Source organism: Eucyclogobius newberryi, unplaced genomic scaffold, assembly GCF_026437365.1.
Source record: "Eucyclogobius newberryi isolate DKJ021-1_F unplaced genomic scaffold, fEucNew1.0.hap1 SCAF_3, whole genome shotgun sequence".
Classification (NCBI taxonomy): domain Eukaryota; kingdom Metazoa; phylum Chordata; class Actinopteri; order Gobiiformes; family Gobiidae; genus Eucyclogobius; species Eucyclogobius newberryi.
This window is the reverse complement of record NW_027315945.1, coordinates 33,503,399-33,520,334: the sequence shown is the minus strand read 5'-3', so window position 1 is coordinate 33,520,334 and position 16,936 is coordinate 33,503,399. Positions and strand designations below refer to the sequence as shown.

The 16,936-nt window shown below is 45.0% G+C and overlaps 1 protein-coding gene across 1 annotated transcript; it reads left to right on the top strand.

Annotated features, from left to right (window-relative positions):
- The first annotated feature begins 1,068 nt into the window (after positions 1 to 1,068).
- opn9 (opsin 9) lies at positions 1,069 to 16,778 on the top strand. Its single transcript, XM_072461434.1, has 7 exons — positions 1,069 to 2,434; positions 4,801 to 4,951; positions 6,611 to 6,750; positions 7,501 to 7,639; positions 9,147 to 9,261; positions 14,806 to 14,889; positions 15,479 to 16,778. Exons 1-7 carry the CDS (start codon positions 2,332 to 2,334, stop codon positions 15,911 to 15,913), a joined length of 1,167 nt encoding a protein of 388 aa, XP_072317535.1. The 5' UTR covers positions 1,069 to 2,331; the 3' UTR covers positions 15,914 to 16,778.
- Positions 16,779 to 16,936: the final 158 nt, after the last annotated feature.

Sequence of the window (16,936 nt, the reverse complement as noted above, 5' to 3'; positions counted from 1 at the left end):
TGGTCTGCTGTGGTCTGCTGTGGTCTGCGGTGGTCTGCGGTGGTCTGCGGTGGTCTGCTGTGGTCTGCGGTGGTCTGCGGTGGTCTGCTGTGGTCTGCGGTGGTCTGGGGTGGTCTGCTGTGGTCTGCGGTGGTCTGCGGTGGTCTGCGGTGGTCTGCGGTGGTCTGCGGTGGTCTGCGGGTGGGGTCTGCTGTGGTCTGCGGTGGTCTGCTGTGGTCTGCGGTGGTCTGGGGTGGTCTGCTGTGGTCTGCTGTGGTCTGCTGTGGTCTGCGGTGGTCTGCTGTGGTCTGCTGGTGGGTCTGCGGTGGTCTGCGGTGGTCTTGCGGTGGTCTGCTGTGGTCTGCGGTGGTCTGCGGTGGTCTGCGGTGGTCTGCGGTGGTCTGCGGTGGTCTGCGGTGGTCTGCTGTGGTCTGCGGTGGTCTGCGGTGGTCTGCTGTGGTCTGCGGTGGTCTGGGGTGGTCTGCTGTGGTCTGCGGTGGTCTGCGGTGGGTCTGCTGTGGTCTGCGGTGGTCTGCGGTGGTCTGCGGTGGTCTGCGGTGGTCTGCTGTGGTCTGCGGTGGTCTGCTGTGGTCTGCGGTGGTCTGCGGTGGTCTGCGGTGGTCTGCGGTGGTCTGCTGTGGTCTGCGGTGGTCTGCGGTGGTCTGCGTGGTCTGCTGTGGTCTGCGTGGTCTGCGGTGGTCTGCTGTGGTCTGCGGTGGTCTGGGGTGGTCTGCTGTCGGTCTGCGGTGGTCTGCTGTGGTCTGCGGTGGTCTGCCGGTGGTCTGCGGTGGTCTGCGGTGGTCTGGGTGGTCTGCTGTGGTCTGCGGTGGTCTGCTGGGTCTGCGGTCGGTCTGCGGTGGTCTGCTGTGGTCTGCGGTGGTCTGCTGTGGTCTGTGGTGGTCTGCTGGTGGTCTGTGGTGGGTCTGCTGTGGTCTGCGGTGGTCTGCGGTGGTCTGGGGTGGTCTGCTGTGGTCTGCGTGGGTCTGCTGTGGTCTGCGGTTGTCTGCTGTGGTCTGCTGTGGTCTGCGGTGGTCTGCTTGGTCTGCGGTGGTCTGCTGTGGTCTGGCGGTGGTCTGCTGTGGTGGTCTGCTGTGGTCTGCGGTGGTCTGCGGTGGTCTGGGGTGGTCTGCTGTGGTCTGCGGTGGTCTGCTGTGGTCTGCGGTTGTCTGCTGTGGTCTGCTGTGGTCTGCGGTTGTCTGCTGTGGTCTGCGGTGGTCTGCTGTGGTCTGCGGTGGTCTGCTGTGGTCTGCGGTGGTCTGCTGTGGTCTGTGGTGGTCTGCTGTGGTCTGCGGTGGTCTGCTGTGGTCTGCGGTGGTCTGCTGTGGTCTGTGGTGGTCTGCTGTGGTCTTAAACAGGCAAAAGTTTATATTTTATTTGATCACAATTCACAGAAACAATTCAGTTTGAAACGTCACTTCTCTTTTTCTTTTTTGCCGTTTGAAGCTTTGAACTGTTTCAGCAGAAGTCAGATTACTGTGAAAGATCAGATCTGAATCAGATTTAGAACAGCAGTTCTGGGTCAAATCAGATCCAGGTCACAGTTTCAAACCAAACCAAAGACAGACTCGAGCCACAGCACCAGCGCCACCTCATCTTGTCCTCTCCTTCTCCCTCCCTCTCTCCCCCATCCTCCCTCTCTCTCCTCTTCTTTTCCCTCCCTCTCTCCCCCATCCTCCCTCTCTCTCCCTCTCTCTCCTCTTCTTTTCCCTCCCTCTCTCCCTCTCTCCCCCATCCTCCCTCTCTCCCCCCATCCTCCCTCTCTCTCCCTCTCTCTCCTCTTCTTTTCCCTCCCTCTCTCCCTCTCTCCCCCATCCTCCCTCTCTCCCCCCATCCTCCCTCTCTCTCCCTCTCTCTCCTCTTCTTTTCCCTCCCTCTCTCCCTCTCTCCCCCATCCTCCCTCTCTCCCCCCATCCTCCCTCTCTCTCCCTCTCTCTCCTCTTCTCCTCTCCCTCTGACATCTGTCTCTTTCACACACGTGCGCTCGCTTATCCGTTCATCACCCGCTTCATCAGAATGACAGCTTCATCCATCGTCGCCATAGCAACCAACGCCACAGGATTCTAACGCAGCATTAAAACACCGTTGTGGGACACGGCTTCACGACGAGCGCGGAGTCAAGAGCGAAGAGCGAAGACAACGATTACTGTCGACGCCGTGATCAGAGAGAAACTAATTCTCCCCAAACATTCTTGTGACTCGGGACCGTTCTGGCCCCGGAGGGAAATGACTTCCAATCGGCTGAAAGTGTCTGATAGTTCCTCTGCCTTGATAGTTCCTCTGCCTTGATAGTTCCTCTACCTTGATAGTTCCTCTGCCTTGCATTTGGGGTGCTCTTCCAGCAGCGGAGCACCCATGGGAGACTCGTGGCGCGTCAACTCGTCCGTCGAGCCGCAGTTTGTGTCCAAGCTGTCTCCGTCCGCAGACCTGGCCATCGCCGCGTTTCTCATCCTGACAGGTAAATTAATACATGTATCCAACTGTTTATTAACTGTTTATTAACTGTTTTAAGCTGTTATTCGATGTTATTATGACTTCTGACATGTGGTACTCACTCTGCGGGTTGAATATGAAACATTTATGTGAACAATGGCACTATTATTGTCCTGTTTCCATGAGTGATGAGCATAATTACTCTAAGTTACTGTAAAGTAAAGTGTGGCCAGATTTGGTTTATTTATTAGATCATGGTGAGGTTTTGTTTGAATTTTTCCTAATTTGTTTTAAATGTTTCTTCCAACTGTGATTTTTGTGATATTTTGTATTTTTTTACTATTTATTTTTTCCAAACACAGCACACCACAAACATACATAAAACAAACTATGCAAGGAAAGAGAAAGAGAGAAAATAAGAATAATAATTTCAATAATAATATTAATAATAATAATAAAATAAATAAAAAAATGTGTTTGGAATTTTTACATCAAGATTGTTATAAATTCAAACTTTTTTTAATAGTAAAAGTAAAAATATTTATTTCAATAGTTTATTTTGTACTACACGTCCAATAAAAACATCCCCACAGGAAAAAAGGGTCACATGCTCTAATATTTGATAGTTCCGCTTTTAGCTTTGATCACAGCTCACATCCACTGTGGCAATAAAAGTGTGTCGTTGTTCCTCACACAGATCTTCAGTGTGTCGTTATTCCTCACACAGATCTTCAGTGTGTCGTTGTTCCTCACACAGATCCTCAGTGTGTCATTATTCCTCACACAGATCCTCAGTGTGTCATTATTCCTCACACAGATCCTCAGTGTGTCATTATTCCTCACACAGATCCTCAGTGTGTCATTATTCCTCACACAGATCCTCAGTGTGTCATTATTCCTCACACAGATCCTCAGTGTGTCATTATTCCTCACACAGATCCTCAGTGTGTCGTTATTAGATCCTCAGTGTGTCATTATTCCTCACACAGATCCTCAGTGTGTCGTCAAGTCTTATTCCTCACACAGATCCTCAGTGTGTCATTATTCCTCACACAGATCTTCAGTGTGTCGTTATTCCTCACACAGATCCTTCAGTGTGTCATTATTCCTCACACAGATCTTCAGTGTGTCGTTATTCCTCACACAGATCTTCAGTGTGTCGTTATTCCTCACACAGATCTTCAGTGTGTCGTTATTCCTCACACAGATCCTCAGTGTGTCATTGTTCCTCACACAGATCTTCAGTGTGTCGTTATTCCTCACACAGATCTTCAGTGTGTCATTATTCCTCACACAGATCCTCAGTGTGTCGTTATTCCTCACACAGATCTTCAGTGTGTCATTATTCCTCACACAGATCTTCAGTGTGTCATTATTCCTCACACAGATCTTCAGTGTGTCATTGTTCCTCACACAGATCATCAGTGAGATCACTCTCTCTGAGGTTCAGATCTGTGGTACATTAGTTTCTGCTTCTCCTTTAGGTGTTTCCTCCGCTCGATGTCAATGATTTGACCCTTCTCAAACATGCTGACCATCTCCATGACCACGGGATTCGTCTTTCCACGTGGTGGATGGCTTACAGTTCATTCTTTGTATGCCAATGTTTTCAAACTCCAAATGTGTTTTACCACAATCAAAATTCTATTTGATAACCCCTTGGCAATTTTTTTTTTTCATTGATAATTGTTACAAATACATTTTTTAGACCGTCTTAAAAAAATAGCTTGTCATGAAATAGCAGTAAAATGAAACAGTCATGTTCTATTTAACTGATTTAACAGCAGGGCGGCTGATACTGACACAAACACATGTTGATCTTATTGTTGTTGCTTCATCCTCAAAACAATATTCGAACGATATTGTAACGATCCGTCCGTCTTGGTTGTTTCAATTAAAAACGTGATTGGACCATTAAGCACAAAGTATCGTCCGTTTCTGTGTAGATATGTTTTATTCTTTTAATTATAGACAACATGTTCTCATTTCACATCTCCAAAACAACATTAATACTTGACAATTTGTTTGGATTATTAGCACTTTTAGGTAAACTATAACTGCTGTTCCTTTCATTTTGAGTTACAAACTATAACCACAGTACGTAAAGAGCGCGCCTCTGTACTTTAAACTTATACTGCATAAACATCAGACCATAACCGTTATGCATGAGGCTGCGATTACCTCCTCGTGAACCTCATTAATCGCCTTTGTCACGTCTCTGAGCACATTCTTGTCGCACACTCTTCCTTTCGTGTAGCAACACAGACAACACAAAAGATCCATGAGCAACACTCGCGGCGCTGAACGTACAATCAACCGTCCCCCGCGTGGGAAGATGTCAAGGACGCGCGCTCATCTTCACTACCTCGTGTTCTTCTCTGTGATTGGCAGGCGTCTCGTCCGTGTGCGGGAACGGGACGGTGCTGGCGGTCTACCACAGGAAGAGGCGCAAAATCAGACCGGCCGAGCTCATGACGGTCAACTTGGCCCTGTGCGACCTCGGGTTCAGCGTCCTGGGAGGGCCCTTCTTCATCACGTCCAGGTACGAGAGTTACACAGGTGTTCTGGGAGGGCCCTTCTTCATCACGTCCAGGTACGAGAGTTACACAGGTGTTCTGGGAGGGCCCTTCTTCATCACGTCCAGGTACGGGAGCCGCACAGGTGTTCTGGGAGGGCCCTTCTTCATCACGTCCAGGTACGAGAGCTGCACAAGGTGTTCAGGGAGGGCCCTTCTTCATCACGTCCAGGTACGAGAGCTGCACAAGGTGTTCAGGGAGGGCCCTTCTTCATCACTTCCAGGTATGAGAGCTACACAGGTGTTCAGGGAGGGCCCTTCTTCATCACGTCCAGGTACCGGAGCTGCACAGGTGTTCTGGGAGGGCCCTTCTTCATCACGTCCAGGTATGAGAGCTGCACAGGTGTTCTGGGAGGGCCCTTCTTCATCACGTCCAGATACCGGAGCCGCACAGGTGTTCTGGGAGGGCCCTTATTCATCACGTCCAGGTATGGGAGCCGCACAGGGTGTTCTGGGAGGGCCTTTATTCATCACGTCCAGGTATGGGAGCCACACAGGTGTTCTGGGAGGGCCCTTCTTCATCACGTCCAGGTACAAGAGCTGCACAGGGTGTTCTGGGAGGGCCCTTATTCATCACGTCCAGGTATGGGAGCCGCACAGGGTGTTCTGGGAGGGCCCTTCTTCATCACGTCCAGGTACGGGAGCTACACAGGTGTTCTGGGAGGGCCCTTCTTCATCACGTTCAGGTACGAGAGCTACACAGGTGTTCTGGGAGGGCCCTTCTTCATCACGTCCAGGTATGGGAGCCGCACAGGGTGTTCTGGGAGGGCCCTTCTTCATCACGTCCAGGTACGGGAGCTACACAGGTGTTCTGGGAGGGCCCTTCTTCATCACGTTCAGGTACGAGAGCTACACAGGTGTTCTGGGAGGGCCCTTCTTCATCACGTTCAGGTACGAGAGCTACACAGGTGTTCTGGGAGGGCCCTTCTTCATCACGTCCAGCCTGTTGAAATAGCACTAATAATCTAGACTTAAAATGACACAAATTCAGAATCAAGATTTCAGAACTTTAAATAAAACTCACCTTTTCAAACTAGCTTTTTTCTTTCTTTTTTTTTTATAAATACTGTTGTGTTATGTAATGTAAGTTTTTTGCGTCTTTGTGTCAGATATCCTTATTTATTATCATTATGTATTATAGGTTAGATTGAATTGCTCATGTGACATATATTTTTCTGCATTCAAGATTAGTTACAAGACAATTTAACCTAAAACACATGACAAATGATTCAGGCTTAGTAACGACTTAAATACTACCCTAACTCCAACCCAAACCCCTTGATTAAGTAGTTAATAAGCCTAAATCCTTCTTAATAAACTCTTTGTTCATTATAAATTAAGCCTTTGTTCATGCTTTGTTAAGGCTAATTAAGGTGTTATTGTCATGAAGGGTTCAGCGTTGTTTTCTCCAAACTAATACTGGTTTTACTGGTGGAAATTCTAATGTTTTATGTTTACATTTTGAATTTCAAGCTAATTCCAGTCCTCTCAAACAGGTCAAATCACCTTTATTTGCCATAAAAAACACTAATAAAACATTCTATTATTATTATTATTATTATTATTATTATTATTATTATTATTATTATTATTATTATTATATTCTGTCTCTGGTTCTGTCTTCAGCTTGAGCCACGGCTGGGTGTTCGGGGAGACCGGGTGCCTTCTCTACGGCCTCCAGGGCTCGGTGTTTGGGATCGGCTCGCTCATCACCACCTCGCTCATATCGCTCGACCGCTGCCTGAAGATCTGCTGCGTACGATACGGTGAAGTAACCACGTTTGGCAAGCTTCTCAACATATGCGAGCGTACGCGGTTTTGAATACGTGCGATGCAAAGGTCGAGGTCAAAACGGAACGTGCGCGACTTAAAATGACTTGAATTCAGCATTTACAGGTGATTTAATTCATGATTTATTGGTCCGTGTTTCGGAGACTTGTTCAAAAGTATTTCTGATCCATTTCCATTTACAAAACAACATGTTATTATTATTTTTTTGCTTAGTTTCTGAAACATAAATGGAGCTATTCATATTTTATAACATTTTTCTCTTTTTTTTCATCCAATAATTACAGATGTTAGTCCCATTTTATCATAATTTCAGGGGTTTATTGCCATGATTAAACACTCTTTTGGGAGAATCCTATGTTATTACACTGAATATACATTATATTTTCTGGCACAGGCCTATTTTAACTCTGGGAAATATACTATTTTTGGAAGAAATATTCAAACTTATGATCCATATTGTTTGTTCGGGATCGGGTCCACACACTTGCCATATGAACCTTTTAATCTTAATCATTTTAGACGCTGAACTTTGTGTCCGTTCTTCCATAAACCAGGTCAACAAATACAATTCCACCACAGACGTCTGACCTCACATTTAACACTAGATATTCTGTTGTGATGTCATGTGATCCGGGCGTGTTTATCTCAGATCTACGGCTGGTTGTTGTCGCTCCGGGTCCAGGTCAGTGGGTTATTCAGATCTTGTCTTTGTGGTCCGTCCGCAGGTCAGTGGATCAACAACCGTCACGCGCTCTCGTGCATCGCGGGCATCTGGCTATACACCGTGTTCTGGGCTTCACTTCCTGCTTTCGGGTTCGGATGCTACGGACCAGAACCGTATGGAACCAGCTGCACCGTCGACTGGTAACTGCAGCCATGTTTCCACTGGTTCAATTTAGAGTGGAGCAGCGTGACCCAAAAGTATCTCCACTGTCCTAAATGAGCTTTACTGGCCCGTTTGAGTGGGCCCTTTGATGTAGAGCTACCAAAGTGGTCCAGGTCTGCCAGTAAATATGCAGTTTTAACCGTGGTCGTTAAAACTGCATATTTACTGGTATCTGCAGACAAACCAGGGGCAGTTTCTCGTTTAGTCAAGATTTAGACACAAATTCAGAAACAATGAACACAATTTTCAGATTTCACCATTTCGTGATTAAAATATAGTATAAGTTTGGACGACGTCAGTTGCTTTCGGAGCCAGGCCCTTCAGTAAAACGCAGGCGGCCGTGAACCTAACCGTGCCAAAGTGCTCCAGGGCCGGTCCAAATGTGACTCGTGGAGTAGATCGTACAGTCTGAGAGCGTTTCCTCTGTCTAAAGGGAAGAGTAAAGGACCATTTGTGGGGTCTGAGGCGGCCCATGCAAGGCACGTCCTCCCAAAAGAGTCCAGTGTGAGCGGGCTCCAAATCCATTTTCAAGGAGGAGCTACAAACCACAGAAACAGGCTTGGATCAGACAGAATGAATGTGTGGCATGATATTAATCCTGTCTAGAATCCCTATGAGGACAGGTCAAAAGGTCAGGTGAACTAAAATATTGTAATAGGAAAAGTGGTCTTTAGCAGAGGATAGTGTTCATGCTGCCACACATACCCTACATAGTTGCTCCTAGGGCAGCGTAGGATGGACACATGTAGGTTTTTACTTCTGTTCCTAACTGGCCTGACCATAAATCATTTCAAAGAGGAACGTTTTAAGCCTGGTCTTAAATGAAGAGACTGTGTCAGCCTCTTTAACACGGACAAGAGCTGATTTCATAACACGGGAGCTTGGGAGCTAAACACTCTACCTCCTACTGTGCTTTTAGAGACTCTTGGGACCACCAGAAGGCTCTACCCCCTACTGCGCTTTTAGAGACTCTTGGGACCACCAGAAGGCTCTACCCCCTACTGCGCTTTTAGAGACTCTTGGGACCACCAGAAGACTCTACCCCCTACTGTGCTTTTAGAGACTCTTGGGACCACCAGAAGGCTCTACCCCCTACTGTGCTTTTAGAGACTCTTGGGACCACCAGAAGGCTCTACCCCTACTGTGCTTTTAGAGACTCTTGGGACCACCAGAAGTCCAGCATTTTGAGAGTGAAGAGCTCTGTTTGGATGATATGGTTCTATAGCATCTTTGAGATAGGATGGGGCCATGTCATTTATGACTTTGTAAGTCAGGAGGAGGATTTTTTAATTTGATCCTAAACTCGACAGGGGCCAGTGAAGAGACTCCAGCACCGGCGTAATGTGCTCTCTTCTTTTAGTTCCTGTTTGTCATCTTACTGCAGCGTTTTGAACCAGTTGAAGTCTTTTCATAGAACCTTTAGGACGCTACAACTGCGATTATCTGACGTGCGCCTTTGCTGCTGATGCAAAGTGTGTTTTCCAGGTGGAGCATCCAGACGAGCAACACTCACCGTCTGTACGTGTACCTCTTCTTCTGCTTCGGTTTCGGATTTCCCACCGTCACCATCATTACCTCATACGTGGCAATTCTGCTGAAGGTTTGTCCCATAACACAGGCCCATCTCTGACCAGTGCACGCTGTAGCTATGTCCCTGACCAAGGCACACATCTAGAAAGTGGAGATTGAAGTGAAATATTGTGTTTTGCATTGTCTACAAACAACAAAATTACAGTTATTTATTGGCTCCATTAAAATGAAAGGGATGGAGTACAAACTGACGTACCAGTCTAAGTGAGCAGCTGAAGGGTCTACCGTATTTTCCGGACTATAAGTCGCACTGGAGTATAAGTCGCATTTTTGGGGGAAATTTATTTGACAAAATCAAAAGTGTCTGGTATGTTAACGTAACATATGAACAGTTATTCAGATGACTATAGCATAAAGAACATGCTAACAAGTTTACCAAAGAATCAGTTTTACCCCAAATCACTAAATCCATTGAATTCTTCTTCCTCTGTGTCACTTCTAAACAACTCCACAAACTCCAGAGGAAGAGGAAGTGCAGATTCTTCTTCTGCGTCGCTTAGAGCCTAGAGCGCCCTCTTGTGGTTGTCAGTGTGAAAATAACTAAAAATATAGCCGCAAGCGGCAATGATCGGCCCTCGCCACAGCGCCGCCACGCCGCAAGAGGAGGGGGCGCTAACGCACCACAATTGTCCTTTTATTACGCCTACTGCTGAATCTGTGACGCTTTCACATCTTCTCCCCTTTGTTTTACCATCAAAAAGCAATTTTATTTTGAATTCTTGGCAAAATGTGCGGCTTCCCATCTCTCAATGCATTTTTAGTACATTTGGGGGCGCTGACGCGCCAATTTTTTTTATTTTAGAAAAGAGAAATAGCCAGAATGTAGAGAGGCACGATTTTTAGAGGTGTGCAAATTTCTGTGACTTTTCGTCAATGTTCACAGGGTGAAAAATAGGGGGGTTGGTCCCGAGAAGAAAGAAAGAAGAAAGAATATTAAAGCCGCAAGCGGCATCCAACGGCCGCCGGCCTTCCGACTCTGCACTCTCCATTTTACAGAGATGGCGCTAACGCGCCGTCATTGTCTAAGAACTAAGACAGCGACACATTGTACATGTACAATGCTGTGCTTAACCAGTGCAAATGAACACAAATATCGGTCGAGACCGTGACACTTGGAATAAAAATATGGATAACTTTTGATGCCCCGCTTGTGTAGATGATTTTCCCCAAATATGAGTTTGATCGGGCAATCACCCTAGGAGGAGTCTGTTAAAGTGTGAAGCATAAAAATGGTAATTTTAGAGATTTTGCGGTTTTCCCATTTGTGACATATATTTGTGGCTCCGCCGCACAGAGACCGTAGCACTTAGAATCAAAAGATGGATAACTTTTGATGCCCCACTTGTGTAGATAATTTCCCCCAAATATGAACTTGATCGGGCTATCGGCCTAGGAGGAGTTCGTAAAAGTGTGAAGCGTAAAAATGTGGTAATTTTAGAGATTTCGCTGTTTTCCCATTTGTGACATATATTTGCGGGTCCGCCACACAGAGACCGTAGCACTTAGAATCAAAATATGGATAACTTTTGATGCCCCGCTTGTATAGATGATTTTCCCCAAATATGAGTTTGATCGGACAATCGCCCTAGGAGGAGTTTGTTAAAGTGTGAAGCGTAAAAATGTGGTGATTTGAGCGATTTTGCGATTTTCCCATAAGAATAACATGGGATGTTTCTGTCATCGCTACGGTTACGCCGTACAAAATATGACTTTGGCTCTCATACTTTTATGATCAGGATGGCAAATGAGAATTTTGTGCAAAATATCATGTCATTTGGAAAAACTCTATTGTTTATAGGCCACTCCGATGGCCAAATAGTCAGAATTCTGGGAAACGTTTGCGGCTCTGTCGCACAGAGACCGTAAAAGTAATCCTTAAAATTTGGATAACTTTAGATGCCCCACTTGTCTAGGGGACGTACACCGATTTTGAGGTCGGTGGGCAAAACGCACCGACCTCATTTTGCGGTTTTCCCTTAGGGATAACATGGGATGTTTCTGTCATCGCTACGACTACGCCGTAAAAATGAAGGCATTTGTCTGATTGGCTTTTTTGATCGGGACGGCAAAATAGAATTTTGGGTAAAGTTTAGAACATTTTTGGTCAAACTAAATTTTGACCTTCAATGTTAATTTAAAGGTCACTCTGTAGGGGGCGCTATCGCGCCCATTTCAATTTTGTCTTCATAAACTGGTCAAAACTAGAAAGTTTAACAACTGATTCAAATTTGGTCCTAATCGGACTCGTTTTTATCAAATGGGAGCAATTTTTAGATTTGCAATATCCCAAAATAAGTGGTCCAACTTTGCGCCTGCGCCGCACACAGACCATAAAAGGTATACCAAAAATGTGGATAACTTTAGATGCCCCACTTGTCCAGAGGACGTACGCCGATTTTGAAGTCGGTGGGCAAAACGCCCTAGGAGGAGTTCGTCAAAGTCTGACGTGAACAAAATGCTAACTCATCGTGTTTTCATTTTTAAAGGTAGATGGCGGGCATAGGGTAAGTCTGGGGGCGTGGCCACAGTAATATTTTGTTTTTGTCCTCACGAGAGGAATGCGTGTCCCGAATTTCGTAGCTCTACGACAAAGTTGACCTCGGGGTGTCTCCCATAGGCGCAATCTATTTTGACTTTTGTCGGTGGCGCTGTCGCGCCATTTTTTAACAAAAAAAAAAATGGCCCAGAAAAAATCTAATTTTTCGCCGATTCTGAATTTTGGGCAAAGTTTGGTGAGTTTTTGAGCATGTTCAGGGTGTCAAATTAGAGCTCAAAAAGCAGAAGAACAAGAAAAATAATAATAAATATAGCCGCAAGCGGCAATGATCGGCCCTCGCCAAGCCGCCGCCACGCCGCAAGAGGAGGGGGCGCTAACGCGCCCCAATTGTCCTTTTATTACGCCTACTGCTGAATCTGTGACGCTGTCACATCTTCTCCCCTTTGTTTTACCATCAAAAAGCAATTTTATTTTGAATTCTTGGCAAAATGTGCGGCTTTGCCGCACAGACACCGTGACTCTTTGAATAAAAATGTGGATAACTTTTGATGGTCCACCCCTGAAGATGAGTCTCACCAAATTTCAGGTTAATAGGGCTAACGCCCTAAGAGGAGTTCGTGAAAGTCTTAAGTGTAAACATGTTCTGGCGATTTCCCCATTGGAATAACATGGAAGGTTTCGGTCATCGTTACGGCAAAGCCATAACAATTATGACATGGGTCTCATTGACTTTTTTGATGGGGATGCTAAAATTGAGTTGTGTGTCAAATTTCATATAATTTCGCAAAACTAAACATTTAACCTCCATATAAAATCTGTAGGGGGCGCTGTGGTGCCAAATTAATTTATTTCACTTCAAGTAGGTTTAGCGCAAAGAGTTTAACAACTGATTCTAATTTGACGCAATTCGGACTTTATCTGCGCAAACGGCAGAAATTTTAAATATGGGAGATTTCTGAAATTCTAGCTACAGTTTGCGGCTTCGCCGCACAGAGACCGTGAGAGGTATCAATGTAATTTGGATAACTTTTGATGTCCCACTCCTCAGTAGCATTTTCACCAAATTTCAGCTTTTTAGGGCCAACGCCCTGGGAGGAGTTCGTAAAAGTACGACGTTTGGAAAAACTCCGAAGTCATGTTTAGCCATTTTTGAAGCAATATGGCCGACATTTGGTTGGGCGGACGGCGTTGCCGTAATAATATTTTTTACTTCTCTTGTCACCATCTACCTCTGCGCCAAATTTCATGATTCTACGATCAGATTTTTTTTGGGTCATTTCCCATCTCTCAATGCATTTTTAGTACATTTGGGGGCGCTGACGCGCCAATTTTTTTAATTTAGAAAAGAGAAATAGCCAGAATGTAGAGAGGCACGATTTTTAGAGGTGTGCAAATTTTTGTGACTTTTCGTCAATGTTCACAGGGTGAAAAATAGAGGGGTTGGTCCCAAGAAGAAGAAGAAGAAGAAGAAGAAGAAGAAGAAGAAGAAGAAGAAGAAGAAGAAGAAGAAGAAGAAGAAGAAGAAGAAGAAGAAGAAGAAGAAGAAGAAGAAGAAGAAGAAGAAGAAGAAGAAGAAGAAGAAGAAGAAGAAGAAGAAGAAGAAGAAGGAAGAAAGAAAGAAAGAAAGAAAGAAAGAAAGAAAGAAAGAAAGAAAGAAAGAAAGAAAGAAAGAAAGAAAGAATAATATTCCGATGCGAAAACAATGTTTCCCATTTTTCAAATTTCATAAACTATACATTTTCGGAAAGCGCTCACGCTTTCCTACCTCATGGTGTGGGTCCCTGGTCACTGACGGGTACTTTCGATAATTTTGAGTGGGCTCCGCCCACTTTGTGTTTTTGGCCCTCTATACAGTAATAATGTTAAATTTTTGCATTACATGCTTATATGCACGGAACATGCAAGAGATGGGGAACGTATTCGTGAGCTACTTAGCGCAAATGAGTGCTTTATATGTAAAGTGCTCGTTTAGTGCGAACTTTTGCACGGGCTACGCTCGTTTACAACGGTAATGTTCCATTTTCCTACAACTAATTAGTATGCACGGGGCGTGCATGAGTGGAGGAGTGCGTTAGTGAGTGTTTGGAAGTGGGCGAGCGCTTTGCGCTCGATTTCGTGCGCACTACGTGCGCACTTTCGCAGCCGTGCTTCGCACGGCCTTACGAGACTAATAGGCCTCTCGCCAGCTTGTGGCGCTCGGGCCTAATAATAAAAATAATAATATTTTTAGCAAAAACAATATAGTCGTTTCCGCTATAACAACAAATTATACATCGTTGGAAAGCTCTAAGCCTTCCCCATGCCGCCATGGGGTGGAATCATCATTACGAGCGCTTACGCGCTCGTCATTCCCTTTCCCGTCGGGGTGCCCCACCCACTCCCCATAGACTTCCATTGATTTGAGCAGATACAAGCATGGCCCATGCCTGCGGCATGGATTATCGCTTACGGGACGATGCCAGGAAGGTTTTTGGAGGAATGCAGCTCTTCGCGCTGCTGTTGTCAACAATGAGTGAATGGGCTACGCCCATTCACTCATTGTTGACTATTTCTGTCATAGCAGGAGTAAGTATGCATGATCCATGCCTTCGGCATGGGCTAGTTCACTGTACTTGCCAGGGGCGACGGGGTACCAAACATGCGGGCTGTGCCCGCATGTTTAACTGTCTGAACTGTCTAATATCACATATAAGTCGCTTTGGAGTATAAGTCGCACCCCGGCTAAAACTATGAAAAAAGGTGCGACTTATAGTCCAGAAAATACGGTATATTATAGTTTATTTCTCTCCTCTTTAACCTAATGATTAAAAATGACTTCCAGATCGCAGCTGAAACATCTTGATTTCTGAAAGTGACCACTCTCTTTGATGGAGTCAGTTCACCTCGAGGCAGCTGTGATGTGGAGAGAATGACCAAAGCATGAAATTGAAAAACAACTGAAAAGTTCTAGAAGTGTGGGAATTATTGTTTGGAATGACCTCACACAATCTACCACTATTGCTGCTTTTACTACGGGACAAAGTATTTATTCTAAATTGTCCCGTATTCTTCTTCCAGGTCCACACATCGAACCGTGCGCTGGCGTCCATATCCTGCTCTGCTGTCTCCAACACCAACACCAAAGATCTCAGGCTGGCAAAGGTACTTGTACTTTTTTCCTTGGGTTGGGAGTTATTTTGTTACTTTAAAATATATTATAGTAATATAAAAGGAGTTACTATCACAATATTATCCCCATTTTGCATTACAATTAATGGTGGGCAATATTGATAACATTTAGTAACTCAATATTAAGTTTTATTTAAATAATCAGATCACATTTTAAAATTCAAACCCTAAACATAATTCATATTTTGACTTTTCTGGACTAAACAGACTCTAAAAAACACACGCTTTTCATGATTGTTTTAGATTTTCATTTATCTGTAAAGATTCTCTTCAGTCTCAAAGTACGTCAATACAAATAATCGCTCTGTACAAAATATTTTAACCGTCTTAAAAACATTAAAATAGTTTGTGATCCAAAGTTATTGCTCCTTTACGAGTTTATAATGAGTTTATGGGCACTTTTTACAACTTTTAGAGGCCAGATTAGAGTTGTGGTAATTAAACGCTCTGTATGTGAGACCGACAGTACACAGTGGTCTCATTTTGACCCGGAAGAGCTGCTTTCCTCCGTGCTGGAGACAGTAGATGATAATAAGGTACATTCCCTTGCTTGGTGTTGCAGATGGCGGTGGTGGTGTGCGTGGCCTTCCTCGTGGCCTGGCTGCCCTACGCCTCCGTGTCCCTCGTCTCCGCCCTGCTCTCCAGAAACGACCCGCTCGCCGCTGCCCCGAGCGCCCCGCCCTGGACGCTGAACCGGACCTCCGCCGAGTCCCCCGAACGCGCGGGAAACTGGAGCCACGCCTCGCTCTCCGGCGACCTGGGGCCAGTCTCCAGCGGCCCCGGGTCCAGTTTGTCGCCGGTGCTCACGGTTATTCCCGCGCTCTTCGCCAAATCCCACTGCATGATGAACCCCATCATTTACCAGCTCATGCACAGGGAGTTCAGGGACAGTCTGTACGAGATGGTGTTCGGACGAGCGAAGGCCGACGGGAGGCGCAAGAGACGAAAAACCTTCTCCACGTCAGTTCAGAGCAGAGCGCCACGAGACAGACTCTGACACGAGAAATCAAACAGACCAGAAATGTGGACTCATGGAAGCCCATCTCCACCAGCCAGTCATTAAAAGAATAAAAGCTCCACAGGAAGTCATAATTTTGAGGTTTAAAGTTATAATTTCATGTTTTAATCTAGAAATTTTGAGTTTTAAAGGCATCATTTTGAGTTTTATTCTCAGAATTTCGAGTTTAAAAGTCAAAATTTCGAGGTTTAAAGTTACAATTTCAAGTTTTAATCTCCTAATTTTGGTACCAAAAGTCATAATTATAACTTTTAAACTGCGACCCGCCATGCTACATGCTACGCAAGCACAAAACCTGCACATTCTGAAATTGGAGATGGACAGAAAATGTCAAAGCAACAGATTTAAAGTAGGAATATTTCTAATAAATGTTGTATGTTTCATAAATGTCATATGTATAAATTCATTGTTTATCCCTAATTCAGATTTGACATTCTGAGGGATGCTAAACAGACATTATTATCATAGCTTTGGTTCCATTTCATCTTATTTCTATTAGATTGATAAAACTTACTTCACGATAACGCCACAAATGTATTTTTGTCCATGTCGGCGTTGTATCATTTATTTTTAGGCTAATTACTAGTAATGTGCTAATACATCCTCTTTGTGTCACCGTGGTAACATAGAAACATGGGCGGGAACCTTTAGACAGCAGTGGGACCGTTTTTTGTGTTTTTAAGTTTGTAACTTATGGGTTTGACCGAGTTGTTTCCCTCGATTCTCGGTCAATCACGGGAACTCTGAAGGTTATTGTCATTTTCTCGGTTGATTTGTTTATCGTGGTCGTGTTTCATCCATTACGTAAATCCAACATTTTCATTTTTTTCAATGCCAATAAAACAAAAACTCTTTACAACATTCCTGACGTCAACTCATTTGGCTGTGGCAAGTTTACCAAGAAATGTTTGCCCAAAATGTCCCAAGATACAATAGAATTGTCTCTGGATGTTGTAGGACTGTCTTGGTTGACACGTCTCTGCAACATCGCGTGGCGTTCGG

Coding starts and splice junctions, on each gene's coding strand:
- opn9 (XM_072461434.1), top strand. CDS start 2,332: ATGGGAGACTCGTGGCGCGTCAACTCGTCCGTCGAGCCGCAGTTTGTG. Junction 2,435..4,800: donor CGCGTTTCTCATCCTGACAG/GTAAATTAATAC, acceptor TGTGATTGGCAG/GCGTCTCGTCCGTGTGCGGG. Junction 4,952..6,610: donor CCCTTCTTCATCACGTCCAG/GTACGAGAGTTA, acceptor TTCTGTCTTCAG/CTTGAGCCACGGCTGGGTGT.